Source organism: Dendropsophus ebraccatus, chromosome 1 (assembly GCF_027789765.1).
Source record: "Dendropsophus ebraccatus isolate aDenEbr1 chromosome 1, aDenEbr1.pat, whole genome shotgun sequence".
Classification (NCBI taxonomy): Eukaryota; Metazoa; Chordata; class Amphibia; order Anura; family Hylidae; genus Dendropsophus; species Dendropsophus ebraccatus.
Genome location: NC_091454.1, coordinates 117,314,148 through 117,336,810, shown reverse-complemented (window position 1 = coordinate 117,336,810; position 22,663 = coordinate 117,314,148). Strand labels below are relative to the sequence as shown.

The 22,663-nt window shown below is 44.4% G+C and overlaps 1 protein-coding gene across 1 annotated transcript in view; it reads right to left on the bottom strand.

The window, feature by feature from the left end:
• The window catches only part of LRRK2 (leucine rich repeat kinase 2), a 150,975-nt gene that overhangs the window by 106,224 nt on the left and 22,088 nt on the right, over positions 1–22,663 (bottom strand). Inside the window, exon 5 of the mRNA XM_069977268.1 lies at positions 2,593–2,681. Coding sequence (XP_069833369.1) covers positions 2,593–2,681 — 89 coding nt within the window. The remainder of the gene's footprint in view (positions 1–2,592; positions 2,682–22,663) is intronic.

Here is a 22,663-nt window from a genome sequence, read left to right as displayed (position 1 = left end):
ACCTGTAACACCACACAGCACGCTGTATTCTCTACCAATAACACCACACAGCACACTGTATTCTCTACCTGTAACACCACACAGCACGCTGTATTCTCTACCTTTAACACCACAAAGCACACTGTATTCTCTACCTGTAACACCACACAGCACGCTGTATTCTCTACCTGTAACACCACACAGCACACTATTCTCTACCTGTAACACCACACAGCACGCTGTATTCTCTACCTGTAACAGCACACTGTATTCTCTACCTGTAACACCACACAGCACGCTGTATTCTCTACCTGTAACACAACACAGCACACTATTCTCTACCTGTAACACCACACAGCACGCTGTATTCTCTACCTGTAACACCACACAGCACACTGTATTCTCTACCTGTAACACCACACAGCACACTGTATTCTCTACCTGTGACACCACACAGGATGCTGTATTCTCTACCTGTAACACCACACAGCACGCTGTATTCTCTACCTGTAACACCACACAGCACACTATTCTCTACCTGTAACACCACACAGCACGCTGTATTCTCTACCTGTAACAGCACACAGCACGCTGTATTCTCTACCTGTAACACCAAACAGCACACTGTATTCTCTACCGGTAACACCACACAGCACGCTGTATTCTCTACCTGTAACACCACACAGCACGCTGTATTCTCTACCTGTAACACCACACAGCACGTTGTATTCTCTACCTGTGACACCACACAGCACTCTGTATTCTCTACCTGTAACACCACACAGCACGCTGTATTCTCTACCTGTAACACCACACAGCACATTGTATTCTCTACCTGTGACACTACACAGCACGCTGTATTCTCTACCTGTGACACCACACAGCACACTGTATTCTCTACCTGTAACACCACACAGCACGCTGTATTCTCTACCTGTAACACCACACAGCACACTATTCTCTACCTGTAACACCACACAGCACGCTGTATTCTCTACCTGTAACAGCACACTGTATTCTCTACCTGTAACACCACACAGCACGCTGTATTCTCTACCTGTAACACAACACAGCACACTATTCTCTACCTGTAACACCACACAGCACGCTGTATTCTCTACCTGTAACACCACACATCACGCTGTATTCTCTACCTGTAACACCACACAGCACACTATTCTCTACCTGTAACACCACACAGCACGCTGTATTCTCTACCTGTAACAGCACACAGCACGCTGTATTCTCTACCTGTAACACCACACAGCACGTTGTATTCTCTACCTGTGACACCACACAGCACTCTGTATTCTCTACCTGTAACACCACACAGCACGCTGTATTCTCTACCTGTAACACCACACAGCACATTGTATTCTCTACCTGTGACACCACAGCACTCTGTATTCTCTACCTGTAACACCACACAGCACGCTGTATTCTCTACCTGTAACACTGATATTTAAATAAAGTAAAGAACTTTTTGAATTTTGCTTTCTTTTCATTTCCACGCACATATTATGATCAAGCATCTGTTATCTTTGAAGTTGAACCCCACAATAAAGCTCTTATCCTCTCTGCCGTTTAGCATCATTTACTTGTATTTCTGCAATATTTTTGTGAATACGCTGCAGTACTGCAATGACACTCCAACATGTGTGAACACAGCCCTAATTTCACTGCACACTTCTGCACAATCCGAGAAATCTGTGCAACACCTGCTTCTGGCCGGTCAGAGATGGTGAATCACTAAGGGGATTGGGGAATCCAGCCAAGCCTCCTGTGACATCACGCCCTGCCTGCATCATCAGCCTGTGCTCAGCAAACACACACAATGTAAGACAGAGGCATAGAAGATTTGTCTCCTAAGGTGAGATAGCAGAAGGAGCAGCAGACAATGTGGATTTGCAAAGATGCCATTTTTCTTCACTTCCTGGATTTCTATCAGCTACCAGTGTGTCAGAACCGTACAGATACGGTAATACATTGTATAGACACATATATTTAACTTTCAATGTACTTTTAATAGAAAACAAGTTGTTCTTATCCGGAGTTCCCCTTTAAGTATTAATTAAAACAAATGAAGACAACAAAAAAAATAACTAAATTAAAAAGGTTTCCACTGAATGACTGCAAGTCGAAAGATTGTAGGAAGTATAAGACAAAAGCAATATAACTTTTGTGCTTTACCCTTACGGCACTTGTTTTTATAGGTTCTAAATTTAGTTTCTGAAAATCTTTTCGGCAACCATCTTTACCGGTGGTAAAGAGTGTGCCTGCTGAGTACCATTTTTCACTCATGACTTAAAGATAATAATAGTATGAGATTTACAAGGGGCATGCAAACCAAGTAGAATGGAAACCCTACAAGAAAACACAATCTCTTTTGTAAGAGAACTGGACAACAGGATACATGAAATTACCTGTTCCATTTCTAGATTATTAGAGTCTAAAAACAGTGCCATTATGTTGTTAGATGAACCAGGAAAAAGGCGATTAAACAATCTATTGCTTACAAAGATAGGTTGTTCTTTAACAGAATAAGACCAATGCCAGAAATGTCAAGTATTATAATTAAACACAAATGTGGGTTATAAATGTTATTACATGTACCTGATTCAAGAATGTAGGTTAAAGCTTTCAGTCCAACTGTCAATACATTTAGGTTTGTGAGATAAAGAGACAGGATTTTCAGAATTTGTCTGAAATGGTAACAAAAATAATAGTTAGGATTAGATGCATTACTAGTCAGAAACAAAAAGAAAAAAAGTATCTAACCTTTCGATTTCATTTTGTCATTATGGGGTCTCGAGTGCAGAATGATGGGTAAACACTCGGGGCAGGGGGACTTATAATGTGCACAATTTTACTATTAGGCATATGTACAAATAATTCCTGTGCAAAAAAGTAAAAAAAAAAAAAAATACTAGGTAGGGTAGGAGTGGAGTTCTGCTGCACAAAAAACTGAAAATAGCTAATAGGAGGGAAAACCACGCCTCCTCCTAACGCAATAATGTTAAAAAGGTGCAGGAAGTGAAAACTTATCTATGATGTACGCAAACAATGATCATCCAGCAACATACAAAAGCATTAATAAATGCCCCTTAAGTGTCAAGTTGGTGTGTGATCTAAACACACACACATCTGCAAGTTTACAGAAAAGAATTAGGAAGATGACTCTGTAATATAACAAATCATGTCAAGTTTATGCGTTTATGCCTTTCCATTTTACAATTGCAAGGCATGCAGCAATTCTACAATGGGGACCCACTGAGGAAGCAATCATGCATAAAACATGCATTGGGGATATCCTACAGTCTGTATTCAGCATGGGTAAGGGAATGACTTCCTAGACTTTGATTTCTATGGCCACTGAGCTGTATTTGGGTCATTTTGTATTATATATTGGATTGCAAACCTTCCCCCACATGTGGGATTTTGTGTTATAAACCTGAACTTTGTGATTCAGCTACTTACACTGTGTATATGTGGGATAGAGTGATCACCTGCACATTATTAAAGCGACTCCGTACCCACAATCTGTCCCCCCAAAACCACTTGTACCTTAGGATAGCTGCTTTTAATCCAAGATCTGTCCTGGGGTCCGTTCGGCAGGGGATGCAGTTATTGTCATAAAAACAACTTTTAATCCGGCAGCGCTGTGTCTAACATTTGTATATGCATTAGGCTGGCACCACCTCTATGTCCTTCCTCCCCACCCTCCTCATCATTAGGAATGCTCCAGGAACATTTACTGCTGTTTGAGCTTTGCACAGGTGTATTAACGATCCAGCCCATGTGCTGCCACAGGTGGGGAATAGAAAGCAATCTGCCTGGAGTATTCCTAATGATGAGGAGGGTGGGGAGGAAGGACAGAGAGGTTGTGCCAGCCTAATGCATATACAAATGTAAGCCCCGGCCGTTAGACACAGTGCTGCCGGATTAACAGTTGTTTTTACCACTATAACTGCATCCCCTGCCGAACGGACCCCAGGACAGATCTTGGATTAAAAGCAGCTATCCGAAGGTACAAGTGGTTTGGGGGGGGGGGGAGATTGTAGGTACGGAGTCGCTTTAAATGGCCTTTTTCATATACTGTATGTGTACAGCAAATTTGTGATTATTAGTGTTGGGTGTGGACATTTGTGCCGCATATTGGTGAAAATTGTGGTTCCACGTTTTTCATCCTATTTTAAAACAGTATTAAGATTTATACTTTTTAATACAGGTTGTTCTTTTTTTGGTGTCTAAGTAGTTAGTGTCTGGATTTCACTGTTTATGGACCTAGTGAATAGAAATGTACTATGATTTTTCCACTTTTGTGTATAGACTTTTGTGTATAACCTACTAGTGTAACATGTTTTGAAATTCTGTTTCATTCCCCATACAGTGAAAGCATGTCTCCTTGTTAGACAAGTTTTCTGTCCCATCCTCAGGGCTCAAACAGCCATAAGATTGCTGCAGATGGGGAGGCATGTGACCAGACACATCATTCAGCCACTAGCAGAGTAAGTTTCAAAGCAGGAGACTAAATGACATGACTGGTTATTAGCTCCTATATTTTATACACAATAGAACTATGCAAATGGTAAGGGCTTGCTGGACAAGGAGGTGTGGTTTCACTAATACAGGAAATGGTGCTGAATACACGGGACCTGTCAGTCATCAGATCATCAACCACTGTAAAAGGACATTACTTGTGTAAGATCTCAGAGTAATCTGAGCAGATCAGAAAGATTTAGTTTAAAAACAAGCAGAAAAGGAGTGGCAACTCACCAGTGTTATCCTTCCTAAAAACACTGCGTTATTCCAAACAAGGTTTAAACAGACATTATGGGAGAGATTTATCAAACATGGTGTAAAGTAGAATTGTCTTAGTTGCCCCTAGCAACCAGATTCCACTTTTCATTTTCCAAAGAATCTATGAGGAATGAAAGGTGGAATCCGATTGGTTGCTAGGGGCAACTGAGCCATAAGAACAATAGACTAAATAGAATCCTATAGACTTCCATGGAAGAATTTTCAAGGCATGATCTATGATCTGTGCAGGCATAGGAGAAGGCAAGCTGTATCTATCGCCTATTGTGAATGGACTGATCCCATCTTCATTATCTACTGGTGTAACGTTTCACTTTAAAGGGGTATTCCCCCCAAAATTATTTTTGCATTAATACGCTGCCCACCCGTAGCTTTCCATCTTTCCAATATAAAGTTATTACGGATTCTGCACAGTTTTGCTGTTATCCAGCTGCATTCACCTCCACGGATTGCAGAGAATCATCAGTCCAACCCGACACGCTCCCTGCTCCTGGCCCCCACCCACCGAGACGGCATCACGTGTCCTCAGTCCCAGCACAGTGAAGTGACTGAGAACACTGATGGGGTGGCTGCTGTTACAGAGGGAGACAGTGATCAGCACAGCTGTCACTGTCTCTCTCTCTAACAGCAGCCGCCCGGTCACCCCCAGCCCAGAGCTCACCCCCTGTGTCCAGAGCCTCCCTACACACCGTCCAGCACTCACCCGCAGCACACAGCTCCCTGCCCCACAACCAACCGCCCCCCCATCACCCGTGGCATCACTCACTCACCCGAGGCATAGCCGCTGCACTCACCCGCAGCGCCCCCCCCGCAGTCGCCGCGGCAAGCTCCGCCCCCCGCGATCGCCCGCGGCAAGCTCCACCCCCCCGCGATCTGCCGCGGCAAGCTCCACCCCCCCCCCCCGCGATCGCCCGTGGCAAGCTCCGCCCCTCATCGTCCGCGGCTCTGCTACATCTCCCCCCCAACTCAGCTCTGCTACACAGTCACCCCCAACTCAGCTCTGCTACACAGTCACCCCCAACTCAGCTCTGCTACACAGTCACCCCCAACTCAGCTCTGCTACACAGTCACCCCCAACTCAGCTCTGCTACACAGTCACCCCCAACTCAGCTCTGCTACACAGTCACCCCCAACTCAGCTCTGCTACACAGTCACCCCCAACTCAGCTCTGCTACACAGTCACCCCCAACTCAGCTCTGCTACACAGTCACCCCCAACTCAGCTCTGCTACAGTCACCCCCAACTCAGCTCTGCTACACCGTCACCCCCAACTCAGCTCTGCTACACCGTCACCCCCAACTCAGCTCTGCTACACCGTCCCCCCAACTCAGCTCTGCTACACCGTCACTTCCAACTCAGCTTTGCTACACTGTTATCTCAGCACCGCTACACCGTCACCGCCAACTCAGCTCTGCCACGCCGTCACCGCCAACTCAGCTCTGCTACGCCGTCACCGCCAACTCAGCTCTGCTACACTGTCATCATTTCCTTCATTGTCTCAGCTCTGCTACACAGTCACCCCCAACTCAGCTCTGCTACACAGTCACCCCCAACTCAGCTCTGCTACACAGTCACCCCCAACTCAGCTCTGCTACACAGTCACCCCCAACTCAGCTCTGCTACACAGTCACCCCCAACTCAGCTCTGCTACACAGTCACCCCCAACTCAGCTCTGCTACACCGTCACCCCCAACTCAGCTCTGCTACACCGTCCCCCCAACTCAGCTCTGCTACACCGTCACTTCCAACTCAGCTTTGCTACACTGTTATCTCAGCACCGCTACACCGTCACCGCCAACTCAGCTCTGCTACACAGTCACCCCCAACTCAGCTCTGCTACACAGTCACCCCCAACTCAGCTCTGCTACACCGTCCCCCCAACTCAGCTCTGCTACACCGTCACTTCCAACTCAGCTTTGCTACACTGTTATCTCAGCACCGCTACACCGTCACCGCCAACTCAGCTCTGCTACGCCGTCACCGCCAACTCAGCTCTGCTACACCGTCACCCCCAACTCAGCTCTGCTACACCGTCACCCCCAACTCAGCTTTGCTACACTGTTATCTCAGCAACGCTACACCGTCACCCCCAACTCAGCTCTGCTACACCGTCACCCCCAACTCAGCTCTGCTACACCGTCACCCCCAACTCAGCTTTGCTACACTGTTATCTCAGCAACGCTACGCCGTCACCGCCAACTCAGCTCTGCCACGCCGTCGCCGTCACCGCCAACTCAGCTCTGCCACGCCGTCACCGCCAACTCAGCTCTGCCACGCCGTCACCGCCAACTCAGCTCTGCCACGCCGTCGCCGCCACCGCCAACTCAGCTCTGCCACGCCGTCACCGCCAACTCAGCTCTGCCACGCCGTCACCGCCAACTCAGCTCTGCCACGCCGTCACCGCCAACTCAGCTCTGCCACGCCGTCACCGCCAACTCAGCTCTGCTACGCAGTCACCGCCAACTCAGCTCTGCTACACTGTCATCATTTCCTTCATTGTCTCAGCTCTTCTACATCGCCATCATCAGGCAGAAGCATTGCATGATGGGAAATGTAGTTTCCTATCTTGGATATAGATTGGCTTTTAGAAAAACTTGTAACTCAGGAACGGCAGCAGCTAGAAAGATGGGAGACGGCTCAAAATACTCAAAGGGACTTGGTGAGTAAGAGCTAGGTTTGGGAGCATTTCATTTTTTTTAGCTCTTGGGGGGAATACCCCTTTAACTCTGCAGTGATAAGAACGAAAAGACTGCTAAAAAGTTCACTATAGAACAGGATGTGTCAACTAAATATAAGGTCTAGTGGCCAAAATGATTTCAGGATTATATATCTATTATATACAGTAGATGTATGTAGCTACTTCTCCTCTGCTGTATGAATATTGAAGCTATCTGCCTTAGCATAGTACTCCAAGAGGATCTCTTCCCATGTGCACTGCTTAGTCGCCCCCGCAACACTACATACTTTACATATGAATAGTATTTATAAACATATTGCTCATTGTCCAGGGGAAACAACACCCACAAATCCTGCAAGTAAAGGAATGAATGTAAGAAAGCCTAAAATTAGTTATCTGTAGCTAGCTGTCCTGTCCCTCAGGACCATGAAGTGCATTCCAAACAAAGCTGCATGTGAAAGATGACTGACAAACCCTGCATCAACATCGAACATTATACTAAAGACCCAGATCACAGACTATCCACATACACACCAGCCATTCCACAGATACATTTTTGTTATAGCGTGACACCTAAGAGGAATTCTCCAACTGAAAACCACTTGTCAGCACCTGTGGACAAGAACTTCATGTGTATAAAAGGGTAAATATACTGGAACAAATGACATGATGACAACAATTACAGTGATAGTGTCTCAAATAACAAATTATCCAAATAAAGACTTCCACCAAGGGGAGCGTGCGAGCGAGCGATCGGGGCTGCGGGGGGGAGATCGGGCGGCCGGAGCTGCGGGAGGTGTTAAAGGGGCTGTGGGCGGGCGGCTGGCTGGAGCATAAACTTCACCTGGTCCCCGCTCCGGCTTGCTGAAGACACCGGGAACCACCGAAGCAAGCCGGAGCCGGGATCAGGTGAAGTATCAGCTCCAGCGGCCAGGGGGTTAATGGGGTGGGCTGCAGACAAACTCGCAGCAGGGATGTACATCCCTGCTGCGTGTTTGTCTGCCATTAAAAGTATAGGGCGGGGATCTGAGGGGACTCGCTGCAGATCCGCCAAGTGGGTTTGTAGCCTTAGGGTGCGTTCACATGTACAGGATCTGCAGCAGATTTAAATCTGCGCCATTAAATCTGCTGCAGATCCTGTACGTGTGAACACACCCTAAAGGTCCTAGACAAAGTGATTTTTAACAATTAACGATTTGTGAAAAATGATCACAAACTAGATTGTCTATGCTTAACCTGAAATCGTTCACCATATTATGGTGCGTCTACACAGACAGATTTATCTGACAGATCTTTGAAGCCAAAACCAGGAACAGACTATAAACAGGAATCAGGTCATAAAGGAAAGACTGAGATCTATCCTCATTTCAAATCCATTCCTGGCTTTGGCTTCCAAAATCTGTCAGATAAATCTTTCTGTGTAAACGCACCCTCACACAGAACAAAAGTCATTAGTTATGATTGTTACTACAATCGTTTAGGGTCCATTTACACAGAAAGATTATCTGACAGATTATCTGCCAAAAATTTAAAGCCAAAGCCAGAAACAGAATATAAACAGAGACCAGATCATAAAGGAAATCCTGAGATTTCTCTTCTTTTCAAATACATTCCTGGCTTTGGCTTCAAATCTTTGGCAGATAATCTTTCTGTGTAAATGGACCCTTACTCCATCTGATGCCAGCAAAAGAATGAAGGATGTGCAATTACACTGAATGATTGCCGAACGATTAAAGGGGAACTCCAGGTAGAGGTGAAAAAAATAAATTAAACTTCTGCAGAAGCATAAAGCATTACTTAGGCCCCCTTCACACGTCCGGAAAAACAGTCCCGATATCCTGATAGGATTTCCGGAACCATAGACTTTAAGTGGTCATGGACACCCTTCCGGATTTTTCCGGAAGGGAGTCCGCTCCGGAAAATATATCCGGAAAAAATAGGACATGTCCTATTTTTGTCCGGAATTCCAGCCCGGACGCCCCCATAAAAGTCTATGCGAGCGCCGAAATCACAGGCACTTTCCTGATGTACATCAGGAAAGTGCCCGTGATTCCGGATGATTGAGAGCCTGCCGGCACCCCCGCTGGCCGAACGCCGCGCCGCCACCACCCCAAGGGATCGGATAGGACATCAGCTTCTCTGCCCTTGCACCCGGACATCAGCTGCCGCCGCCGCCCGATGACCCCGCCGCGCCGCATCGCATCACCCTGCCGCCGCCCGATGACCTTGCCACGCCGCATTGCATCACCAGCCACCCCCGACCTCTGTGGCCCCCGGTACCCTGTCCCCCCCGAGACCGCAGCAGGTTGCACCCGCCCGGGACTCCCACCAGCTGCCGCCGCTGTTCTTCCGCCGCCGACAGGTGATACACAGCCTTTTCCCCCCTCCCCCCCAATACTAAAACTCCCACCATGCCCTGCTAACAGGCCATGATGGGAGTTGTACTTCTGCAGCCTGTGGCCATCCAGGTTGCAGAAGTACAACTCTCATCATGCCCCTGTTGGCAGGCCATGATGGGAGTTGTAGTTCTGCTGCCTGTGGCCATCCAGGTTGCAGAAGTACAACTCTCATTATGCTCTGTTGGCAGGCCATGATGGGAGTTGTAGTTTTGCTGCCTGTGGCCATCCAGATTGCAGAACTACTATTTTCATCATGCCCCTGTTGGCAGGCAATGATGGGAGTTGTACTTCTGCAGCCTGTGGCCATCCAGGTTGCAGAACTACTACTCTCATCATGCCCCTGTTGGCAGGCCATGATGGGAGTTGTACTTCAGCAATGTGGGTGCCTGTTTTTTTTCTCATCAGGAAATCCTGAAGGTTTTTCCTGATGGTTTCCTGATGGTAAAAACGGATTACTGTCCGGAAATCCTGATACTTTCCTGATGACTTTTGAGGTCTCCTGATCAGGATTTCCTGACAGTAAAAACTGACACAGACGTTTGAATGGGGCCTTACCTATCTATCCCAGTTTTGAAACTACAAAAAATCCATTTGATTTGTTTTTTGTTTGTTCTGTATTGTGTTTCTGTACTTCCTGGTTGAGCAGTTCCCAGAATGCAGTACTGGTTCCAGAATGCAATGCTTTCCCTCAGATGTTCATCACAGTCCTCCACCCTACACATTCCCCACCCAAATCTGTTGCAGAACATCTATGCTGTGTTCACACATTGCAGTTTCATTGTGTTACTGAATTATTTGCAGTACTTTATCGTTTCATTGTGGTCCCACCCACACAGCATGCAGTTACTACCTCTAACACCCCCACAGCATGCAGTTACTACCTGTCACACCACACAGCACACTGTATTCTCTACCTGTAACGCTGATATTGGAATAAAGTAAAGAACTTTTTTAATTGTTTTTTTTTTTTCTTTTCATTTCCACGAAGATATTTTGATCAAGCATCTTTTATCTTTGAGGTTAAGCCCCACAATAAGGAATTAATCCGATATTATCTTACATGGGATATACTTTGTATGTTTTTTCTCCAGGTGGGATTGGCAGTGCTGGCTCTGATCCCCTTTGCCGTTTAGCATCATTTACTTGTGTTACTGCATCATATTTGTGAATACGGTGCAGTACTGCAATGAAGCTCCAACATGTGTGAACATACCCCTAATTTCACTGCACACTTCTGCACAATCAGTAAAATCAGTGCAGCAGCTGCTTCTGGCCGATCAGAAATGGTGAATCACTCAGGGGATCGGGGGATCCAGCCTAGCTTTCTGAGACATCACGCCCTGCCCCCTGTCTGCATCATCAGCCTGTCCTCAGCAAACACACACAATGTGAGACAGAGGCATGGAATATTTGTCTCCTAAGGTGGGACAGCAGAAGGAGCAGGAGACAATGTGAATAGGCACAGAGGCCATTTTACTTCACTTCCTAGTTTTCTATCAGCTACCAGTGTGGCAGAACCGCACATACATGGTAATACATTATATAGACATCTATATGACTTTTAATAGAAAAAAAAATTCCTTATGTGGAGTTCCCCTTTAACAATGATTTTAGGGTCAGATCTTAATCAACAATCAGAGACACAAGAACAATTTTGGATCATTGCCTGCAACTACCCAGGACGATTATCGTTTAAATTTGTAACAATTAATGTAACAATTTTTCACAAAATAATCGTCCCGTGTAATAGGGCCCTTAGGCATTATGGTATTTAGTGTATACCAAAATGCCTTTTGAAGACAGAGTCGTATAGTTTATTATTCTAAGGCTATGTTCACACACAGTATAACAAAGGTCATTGCTAAGCAATTGCCATTGTTATACTGGCTGAACACAACAAGTCAAACACAGAGCTCTGATGACCGCAGGAAAATTGTTTTCCATATGGCCCATTAGGGGTGTGTATAGAAATTCTCTGATAATAAACTGTTAGGCCCCGTTCCCACTGAGCAAAACTAGCGGAATTTTTCGCCGCGGAATGCCGTTAGCCTCCCGCATGTTCATTCTTCAGCGCGGACAAAGCAGGAGCGCGCGCCTCCCATAGACTCCCATTATGAGCAGGAGGCTAACGGCATTCCGCGGCGGACAATTCCGCTAGTTTTGCTCAGTGGGAACGGGGCCTTACACACTTATCCCATTAAAAAAAACATTTTACAACTAACAGCACATGTTGTGTATCTTATTCATTGTACCATACGTAAATTAAAAAATTGGGGCCTGAAAAAAGCTCTTGCCCTGTCCGCGCTGAAGAATGAACATGTTCATTCTTCAGCGCGGACAGGGCAGGAGCGCGCACCTCCCATAGACTCCCATTATGAGCGGGAGGCTAACGGCATTCCGCGGCAGACAAATCCGCTAGTTTTGCTCAGTGGGAACGGGGCCTTACACACTTATCCCATTAAAAAAAAACATTTTACAACTAACAGCACATGTTGTGTATCTTATTCATTGTACCATACGTAAATTAAAAAATTGGGGCCTGAAAAACTTTAACGACATTGCAACAAATGCGGAGAAATAAAACATATTATGATAAAAGAACCAAACACCTTTATCAAATGGGTCATAGAAAGAATAGCCACATGACTGAAAGCATAGTCTCCACGTGTAAGGGATTAAAACTAAAATCTCTGTTGACGAGAGATCTTTTGGATTTTTACATTACATATGAAAATGCCTAAGGGGTTAAACCTCAAGAATGAATTATTGCAACTGAATTAAAAAGCTTTGCCTAATGGTCAGAATTAATATTAACAACTTCTTGCTTACTGGTATGTTAGAATGTAATAGACAATGGTGGCATAGTCTTCATTTGGATTATTTGTCATTATGTGAATTGATTTTATATTTTTCCTTTATACATATGGGATTCCTGTCCGCAGTTGCCATCACATGGTTTTTCAGTTGGTGAATTCCTCTTTGCTGTCAGGCTATAGTAAAAACGAACCTGTGATATAGCTTCTGCATATGTGGATATTCTGTGATTAGGGTCATTAGTATCAGGTTGTTTAATGTTGATGCAGGGTTAGGGCCCTTTTAAACAGAAAGATTATCTGACAGATTATCTGCCAAAGATTTGAAGCCAAAACCAGGAACAGACTATAAACAGAGATCAGGTCATACATGAAAGCCTGAGATTTCTCCTCTTTTCAATTCCAGTCCTGGCTTTGGCTTCAAATCTTTGGCAGATAATCTGTCAGATAATCTTTCTGTGTAAAAGGGCCCTTAGTCAGTCATCTCTCACATTCAGCTTTGTGTGGAATGCACTTTATTGTCCCGAGGGACAGGACAGTTAGCTACAGATAATTTATTCTAGGTTTCTTACATTATTTAAGCTGCTTTCAGCGGGATTTGTGGGAGTCACTTCCCATGGCCAAGTGCAATTTGTTTGAAAATACTATTCATATGTAAAGAGCATGTAGTTTACATTGGTTTTATGACATGCCTTTAATGGCTATAGACATGAATATAATCTATGGTTATATTATCTGTGTGAATTGTAGTATATATTGTAACATCATGCTCCACTAGTGGAATGGGACTGGGAAATAACTCATGGTGTCATTCTTTATGGCCACGTCTATAGGACATCAAATGCCAAGGTCACCTGGTGCTACTTTTACAAATAACAGTACAACAGTGTTGCCAGTAAGAGACAGAGACATGGTCCCAGATTTCATTCCCAAAGTTCCATAAATGTAAGTTAACATATGGGGGAGAGGAGAAGAATAAGTATTAAACTGAGTTTGTAGGAATATATTTTAAAGCTTTCTCTTATCCAAGTAATTGTTGGGCAAGTTTATTTAAGGATACATTATACTTTGTTAGGGATAAATTTGAATACATAAGTGCTGACTCACGCATTTGTTTCTACTTATCCTGGTTTTCCTTGGTCGTGCACTGGCTGGGTGAGCTGAGCTACCTAATTACTTGATTTTCTAAAAAAAAAAAAAAAAGTACAACCCTAATTCCAAAAGAGTTGGGATGTTGTGTAAAATGTAAATAAATGTAAGTAAAAACACAATGGAGTAATTTGAAACCCCATATTTTAATAAAAAATAAAAAGTGATTACGTAATGCACTTTATGATAAAACAGACATGATATCTTTATTCTACAAGTCAGTGTGAATACATCAATATGCAGTTTATATAGCTTTTCTAATGTATTACTGTTTAACAGTAAAACTTTTTTTGTTAATAGGTATGGTTAAAATGGCCCTATTGTGACTCCTATAACAATATTTTTTTTACCTACGGGGCTATATGGGGCATCATTTTCTGTGCCATAATCTCTAGATTTTATTAGTACCACATTTGTGTAGCTCAGATGTATTGATCACTTATTAGTTTTTTTAATATAAAATGTAATTAAAAAATCCTGGTGTGCTTTTTGTTTACGCCGTTCACCGGATGGGAACAATATTGTTTTATTTTAATAGATCGGACAAATTGCATGCTACAGTATATAATACATTTATCTATTTTATTTATAAAGTGGGAAAGGGAGGTGATTCTGTTGTGGAAATTTCACTGCCACCTGTGATAAATAATACCCTTAATTCCAAATGTATATCACTGCCAAGGGTAAGTAAAACTTAGCGTTTAATATATATCCAATAAAATTGTTCACCTAATTGATACACCTCTAAATTCTAGCCAGCACCAAAATAATCAAATAATCAATTTATACATAAAAAAGAAAAAAGCACAAAGGTATATACATATTGTCACAATAATACTGTGACATGTGACACCATGCCAGCTTCAAGGCTGGATTTACTCCACCACGATCCTAAATATACAAGCGGAGAGACAAGGGACACTATGGATGGCGGTCCCTAACTCCTGCTGGTGACGTGATATGTGGTGGCTCAGGGTAGGTAGACAAGGGGCGTGTAGGGCATCTAGGTGGGGTGTGCCTGATTTACCCTACGTCTGATGTACTATTCTAACCTGCCCTAGGCGGAGTAACGTCCTTAGAAGGACGTCCCCCGCACCCGATCCTAACCCTGATTCTCCTCGTTATGCCCCTATGTATAGTGTGACTAACTGTCTCACTGATGGACCCTAGGCTGACTAGTCAAGCTAGTGACAAATATAGCCCTCCACCAGGAGAAAATTAGGGATATAGGGGAGAGAAAATGCGGGTTGGTTCAGACAAATGATTGTCAGTGTAAATTATTCAAAAATAGGGTATAGACACGGTGCTCAAGTCCCATTTCTCATAATCTCAGTTGTCACATAAATTAGTGCATAATACAGATGAAAGTTGCCATAGCATACAGGGTACGATGTGTAATGACCCAAGTGATAAATGCAGACAAAAATATTAAACTGTCAGCCGGACACTATTTATCAAGTATTGATGAAGGAATAATACTCATCATTAATCCGGATGGCAGAGCGGTCTCAACGCGTTTCTTGATCCCCACAATCATCAGGAGACCTAATAGGGGTTCTGATACCAAGCATCTGTAACCATGATAGACATGTTGCTCTGATGGAGGCTACCAGGCGTCTATGCATCTCTGGCTGCCGCGCTTTGTTTTATGTGCATAGCTCCTCCTACCATCATTTCCATTGGTGGTGGAGGCAAAGGTTATCCAATCCGGGCCGTCTTATGATCGAGCCCGCTGACGCCTGCGCACTCCATGGAACACACATATGGCCGCTGGCGCATGCGCACTATGTGAAACATATACCCGGCCGTAACCAATTAATAGCTGTCACCGGATATACCAGACATATGAGGATATTGTGTATCCTAGCTAAACCAAACCAGTCCCCGGGACCGCCCGTGTTTCTAATATTGTGATAGTCAGTGAGACTATGTTGTACATGCACGGTTTCACGGGTACGATGGGTGACTGTGCGCCTGCGCGGGCGTCCAGCGTTGTCATGGTAGACAGATGGTAGTGCGCCTGCGCGGGTATAGACTTGCAATTCTTTCATACTGGCAATGTATACCAAGCACATACTGAACGCGCACGCGCCCTGGTCGGCGCATGCGCTGTATCCACATAGATACGTGCCTGCGTCTCTTGTTGCCATAAAACAAGTGAGATGATGGCGCATGCGCGCCCAACTTAGACTTTACCTGTCCTAGCAATGTGTTCACTACGCATGCGCGGTCGGCAGTCCATGGAGCCGTTTAGCTATGTAGCGGTTTATTATGAATAGATCGCTCTCAATCGATACAGGGTGAGTACAGTAGGAAATTCCTACAAAGGATAACCATTCACTACTGTAAACAATTTGTGATAGGTAGTTACATGGTGCCCAAAGGGCAGTGCCACGGATAAGAGAAAAATGATATTAAATGATTGGTCATATAACAAAAATAAGACCTATGATAACATTGGTGAAATGCACTATTGTTGTGCTGATAATACACCTATTTGGATAGATAAAATTACAGCAATTTATTTAAGTAAAGGCAGACCAAGGTACTGGAGAAGATTCAGCTCAAAAGAATCTAAATGAAGCATCCAAATGATAGTGCCTCGTTAATTCCAAGTGGTGAGTATGTTTTACATCTGTATATCCATTGTAGTTCCTTCTGCAGTAATCTCCTATTGAAGTCTCCCCCTCGTTTTGAAGGTCTCACGGTTTCCAAAACTGCAAAGGTAACAGCTTTGAGATCCCCGTTATGGATCTCATTTATATGTCTGGCCAACGGTGTCTCCCGGCCATGTTGGATATCGTTCATGTGCTCACAGATCCGTCTCCTAAGTTCTCTGAATGTTTTGCCTATATAATCTTTCGGACAGGGGCACTGTGCCATATATATGACCCCTTTTGTACGACACGTAGCAAGATCCCTTATCTGGAACGTTTGTCCTGTAGCTGATGCTATATTGGTTTTTGTCTTCCGTATATAGGTGCATGCTTTACAGCCACTGCATCTAAATTGGCCAATGGTTTGTTTCTCAAGCCATGTTTTTTCTTTTCCGGGACCCTGGTAATGGCTGTGTACCAGACGATCCCTCAGGCTCCTTCCCTTTCTGTATGTAATTAAGGGATGGTCTGTTATCACATGGTGCAGACTCTGATCAGCCATCAGGATAGCCCAATGTTTGGTGATGATCTGTCTTATCTCCTGCGATAAGTCATCATATGTTCCGATGATCCTGGAGATACCCTCTTCATCAGTCCTTCTCGTTTTTGATCTCAACAAAGTATTACGATCTTTCTCCCTTGCACTTTTAAAGGCGTTTTTGAGGATTCCATCCGGGTATCCTCTATCCAGGAACCTCCTTCGAAGATCCCTAGCCTGTTCGTGAAATTCATCATCGGAAGAACAATTCCGTCGCACCCTGTAATACTGTCCCTTAGGAATACCTTTTTTCAGGGGCAGTGGGTGGTGACTGTTCCAATGTAGCAGACTGTTCGTTGAGGTGGGTTTCCTGTAGAGTGTTGAGGATAGGCTGCCTGTCTGATTTTTACAGATCAAGATGTCTAGAAACGGGAGCCTATCTTTATCTATCTCGGACGTGAATCTCAGACCCAAGTTATTATCATTTAGTGACTCAACGAACATGTTGAAATCGTCCCGGCTACCTGACCACAGCACAAAGACGTCGTCTATATATCTTGTCCAAAGGACAATATGTGGCGACCAAGGCATGTCCTCTGCTGGGAAGACTAGGGTGTCTTCCCACCAGCCCAGGAAGAGATTGGCATAAGTGGGGGCACATGGGCTCCCCATTGCCGTCCCCCTGAGCTGGTGGTACTGTTTCCCATCAAACAGAAAGTAGTTCCTCTTAAGGACAAACTCTAGAAGTTCCTGAATAAACTCATTATGAGCCTGTAATGCTCTTCCCCGAGTCTTCAGGAAGTGATTAACTCCCTGGAGGCCTTTTTCATGAGGGATAGAGCTATACAAAGCCTCCACATCAATACTCGCCAGCCAGATCGAGTCATCCACAGGGATACCCTCGATCTTGCAAAGCAAGTCGGTCGTATCCCTTGTGTATGATGGGAGACTTGTAACAAAGTCCCTTAGTACCTGATCAATATACACACTGATTCCTTGTGTGAGAGAGTCCACCCCTGACACTATCGGCCTGCCTTTCAATGGGTTAGTCCCTTTGTGTATTTTGGGGAGGCAGTAGAATGTAGCAATCTGTGGGGTTGTGGGATACATATAATCAAATTCTTTTTGATCAATTAGACCCATCCGTTTGCCTATATCTAAGATATTGATAAGTTCTCTCTTGAATACTTCAGTTGGATCTGAGGGAAGTATCCTGTAGCAATCAGGATCTGATAGAATTGTCATACACATATCTTTATATGTTTTGTGGTCCATCACGACTAAATTACCCCCTTTATCTGAGGGTTTCAGGATAATTGAATCATCCTTTTCCAACATATTTAATGCTTGTTGTTCCGTCCTAGAGAGATTATATCTTTGATGCCTAACCGGAGGATTCTCAGACAGTGTCTCTAAATCATGAGAGACCAATTTAAGGAAAATATCGATACTTGATTGATCCGAGACAGGTGGCATAAGGGTGCTTTTGGGTTTAAGTTTAGTAAACGGACCTTGTCCAGGGTTTCTCTGTGCCTCCTCATGTAACCCTTCCAGAGCTTGTAACCCGATTAGTTCTTCTTCCGAGATCCCAAGTTCAAGGCATTGTTTACGGTTATGGAAGAAAAAAAATTTGTGCCATTTTAATTTCCTACAAAATAAGTGTAAGTCTTTTATCCAAGAAAACATGTCAAATTTTGTGACTGGTACGAACGATAAGCCTTTTTGTAGGACTGATTCCTCGTCCTTCGTCAGGGTTCTGGATGACAGATTTATGATCTCCAACTTTCCCCCCTCCCTCTCCGATTTCTGAGGGGGTAAGGTGGTTCCTGGTCCAAAAAAGGAGACGAGGATCCATAGGATGATGACCCTCTCCCCTGTCTTTGCCATCTTCCACCTCTCCTATTGTTCCCAACTCTTCCTCTACCTCTGTGACCACCTCGTGTAGGATGACCACCTTCAGTGTCCGAGGTATCTGCTTCAGATGACGATTGGTCAGTTTGATTACTTCCTTGTTCGGGGGTGGGTGCAAAGTTGTATGCCTTCTTGTCCTTAAATTCCGCTACGTCGCGGACAAATTGTTTATGTTTGCGATCCCTTATAATATTCTGATATTTTTCCACCGTATTTTGTAGAATTGCTTCTTGTTTGGTAAAGTCTGAATCCTCCTTAAATGTTGTTGCTTTTTCGGCTAATTCCTTTAGGTCTTTTGATGTTGTTTCCAAGATCTTTTTTTCCTCGTCCAGCAATAATTGCATGAATCGTATGGAACTATCTGTAGCCTCCTTCTCCCATTTATTGAGAAATTCCGGGGTCCCAACCCTCTTTGCCGGTTTAATTGGGATCCGCAGTCCTTTTGGTACTATTTTATTTTTGATGTAGTTCTCAAGAGCCTGGGTCTCCCACCACGATTTTGTCTTCCTCTTGTAGCACTGTGTTAGTTCCTTAAATGCTGATTTTAACGTATGTGAGGTGGTCTGTGACTGTACCAATTCCTGCTCGGAAAAAACCTCTCCTGCCTTAGTTAGCCATGATTCGGTATTTGCTGTAGAATCCAAAAATCCTGCCATAACTCAAAAAGAAATTTCACTGCCACCTGTGATAAATAATACCCTTAATTCCAAATGTATATCACTGCCAAGGGTAAGTAAAACTTAGCGTTTAATATATATCCAATAAAATTGTTCACCTAATTGATACACCTCTAAATTCTAGCCAGCACCAAAATAATCAAATAATCAATTTATACATAAAAAAGAAAAAAGCACAAAGGTATATACATATTGTCACAATAATACTGTGACATGTGACACCATGCCAGCTTCAAGGCTGGATTTACTCCACCACGATCCTAAATATACAAGCGGAGAGACAAGGGACACTATGGATGGCGGTCCCTAACTCCTGCTGGTGACGTGATATGTGGTGGCTCAGGGTAGGTAGACAAGGGGCGTGTAGGGCATCTAGGTGGGGTGTGCCTGATTTACCCTACGTCTGATGTACTATTCTAACCTGCCCTAGGCGGAGTAACGTCCTTAGAAGGACGTCCCCCGCACCCGATCCTAACCCTGATTCTCCTCGTTATGCCCCTATGTATAGTGTGACTAACTGTCTCACTGATGGACCCTAGGCTGACTAGTCAAGCTAGTGACAAATATAGCCCTCCACCAGGAGAAAATTAGGGATATAGGGGAGAGAAAATGCGGGTTGGTTCAGACAAATGATTGTCAGTGTAAATTATTCAAAAATAGGGTATAGACACGGTGCTCAAGTCCCATTTCTCATAATCTCAGTTGTCACATAAATTAGTGCATAATACAGATGAAAGTTGCCATAGCATACAGGGTACGATGTGTAATGACCCAAGTGATAAATGCAGACAAAAATATTAAACTGTCAGCCGGACACTATTTATCAAGTATTGATGAAGGAATAATACTCATCATTAATCCGGATGGCAGAGCGGTCTCAACGCGTTTCTTGATCCCCACAATCATCAGGAGACCTAATAGGGGTTCTGATACCAAGCATCTGTAACCATGATAGACATGTTGCTCTGATGGAGGCTACCAGGCGTCTATGCATCTCTGGCTGCCGCGCTTTGTTTTATGTGCATAGCTCCTCCTACCATCATTTCCATTGGTGGTGGAGGCAAAGGTTATCCAATCCGGGCCGTCTTATGATCGAGCCCGCTGACGCCTGCGCACTCCATGGAACACACATATGGCCGCTGGCGCATGCGCACTATGTGAAACATATACCCGGCCGTAACCAATTAATAGCTGTCACCGGATATACCAGACATATGAGGATATTGTGTATCCTAGCTAAACCAAACCAGTCCCCGGGACCGCCCGTGTTTCTAATATTGTGATAGTCAGTGAGACTATGTTGTACATGCACGGTTTCACGGGTACGATGGGTGACTGTGCGCCTGATTCTGTTGTGGAAATAGGATCCATAGCAATGCCGCTAACTGTGACAAAAAGGATCATGTGATATGTGATTTTCATGAAAAGGCTTTGAAACCTTAGGTGATGTATAGTTTACACCTTGTTTTTATTTCTATGGTGGTTATTTTAGGTATATGTGATGATCTCAGTGACACAAGAGACAATTCAGTAAGATCCAAATACACCAGTAAAGTTAGTTACCATGCATTTCCCATACCCTCAAGTGGAAGCAAGGAGATTTGCTCCACCTGTAGTCAGGATTAGGGACAGGAGTGATGAGACAATAAGGTTTGGTATCTGTCAGCTGATTGGACGGATATGCTGCCACTATGTAGATACAACTGGAATTTCTGAGTAATGATGACAGTAGGTAAAGTGGAGCAGATGAGAAGAATAGTGTAAAGCACCGGCAGCATCTGATGAGGGTTATTGATTATTCTTCACTGCCCCTAGACCCTTCTCTGCTGAAGTCTTTGCTAGAGCAGAACTGCTGATATGATACTAAGATAGAAAAAGCCTTCTCACCAAGTGCATTAGTTTATATTCTGAAACACTAAACTACAGTGCCCCTGGCAGTTTTCGACCCACATGTTTATATTGATGCCATGGGGCGCCAAGGAGGGTGCTCGATGACTTTTAAGGCCAGGACCTGGTAAAAGGCAGATTTAAATCACTGACCCCTATCATAACGGTAAACAAGAATGTAGATAGGATAAACTACATATATTACAAACATCAGCAATTTATAAACTACACCCGAGAGGCATTTAAAGGTGTAGTAGAACAGCTAGGTCCCACCTGTATTATGGTCTTTTAGAACCGTCTGGCCCTTGACACTCCTCATTTAAAAAGAAGGAGTCTGTAAAACGATAGGAGACATTTGTTGCATATACATTGCTGGTAATATGGGATGGGATGGTAGTATGACCACGGCGCTAAAAAGGACTGACTGACATGTCAACAGAACTAAAAGGATATCCATACACAGATGACCCTTGGGACACATACTTTAACCCTTAGGGGACACAGGCAGTTTTGGTGTTTATGACACGGCCAAATTTTTCAAATATGACCTGTGTCTTTTTAGATATTAAAGGACAACTCCCACAAAAATTTTTTTTTGCTCATTTAACACACATTACAAAGTTATATAACTTTGTAATGTGGTTAAATACCCGGCCTGGCCCCCTTCCCCCACTTTCGGACCCCCGACCCCCCACCCCGGAAGTTAAGGAATGTATACATTACCTATTACGATCGTCACGGTCCTCTTCTCCGGGGCGGCATCTGGTGACGACGACGTCAGAGCCGAGGGGCGGTCCGGGTCTTCTTCCTCCTCGGCGTCTTCATGCAAAGTGAATGGGGATGAAAAGGCTGCTGGTGCACATGCGCACCAGCAGCCTTTTCATTGGCTGGAGCGCATCACATGGCTTCCAGCTTGCTCAGCCCTGATTGGCTGAGTTTGCTGGAAGCCATGTGATGCGCTCCAGCCAATGAAAAGGCTGCCGGTGCACAAGCGCACTGGCAGCCTTTTCCATCCCCTGGACCCGGAAGTCGGAGACATCGCTGGATGGCGGACGGCGGCGACGGAGAGGCGGACGGCGGGCGAATCGAGTGGCGATCGTCACCGGAGAGATGGTGAGTATGGTGTCTGTGTTTTTTTTTTTTTTTGGGGTCCCGCGGGAGTTGTCCTTTAATAACTCTGGAATGCTTTTACCGATCCTTGTGGTTCCAAGATTGTTT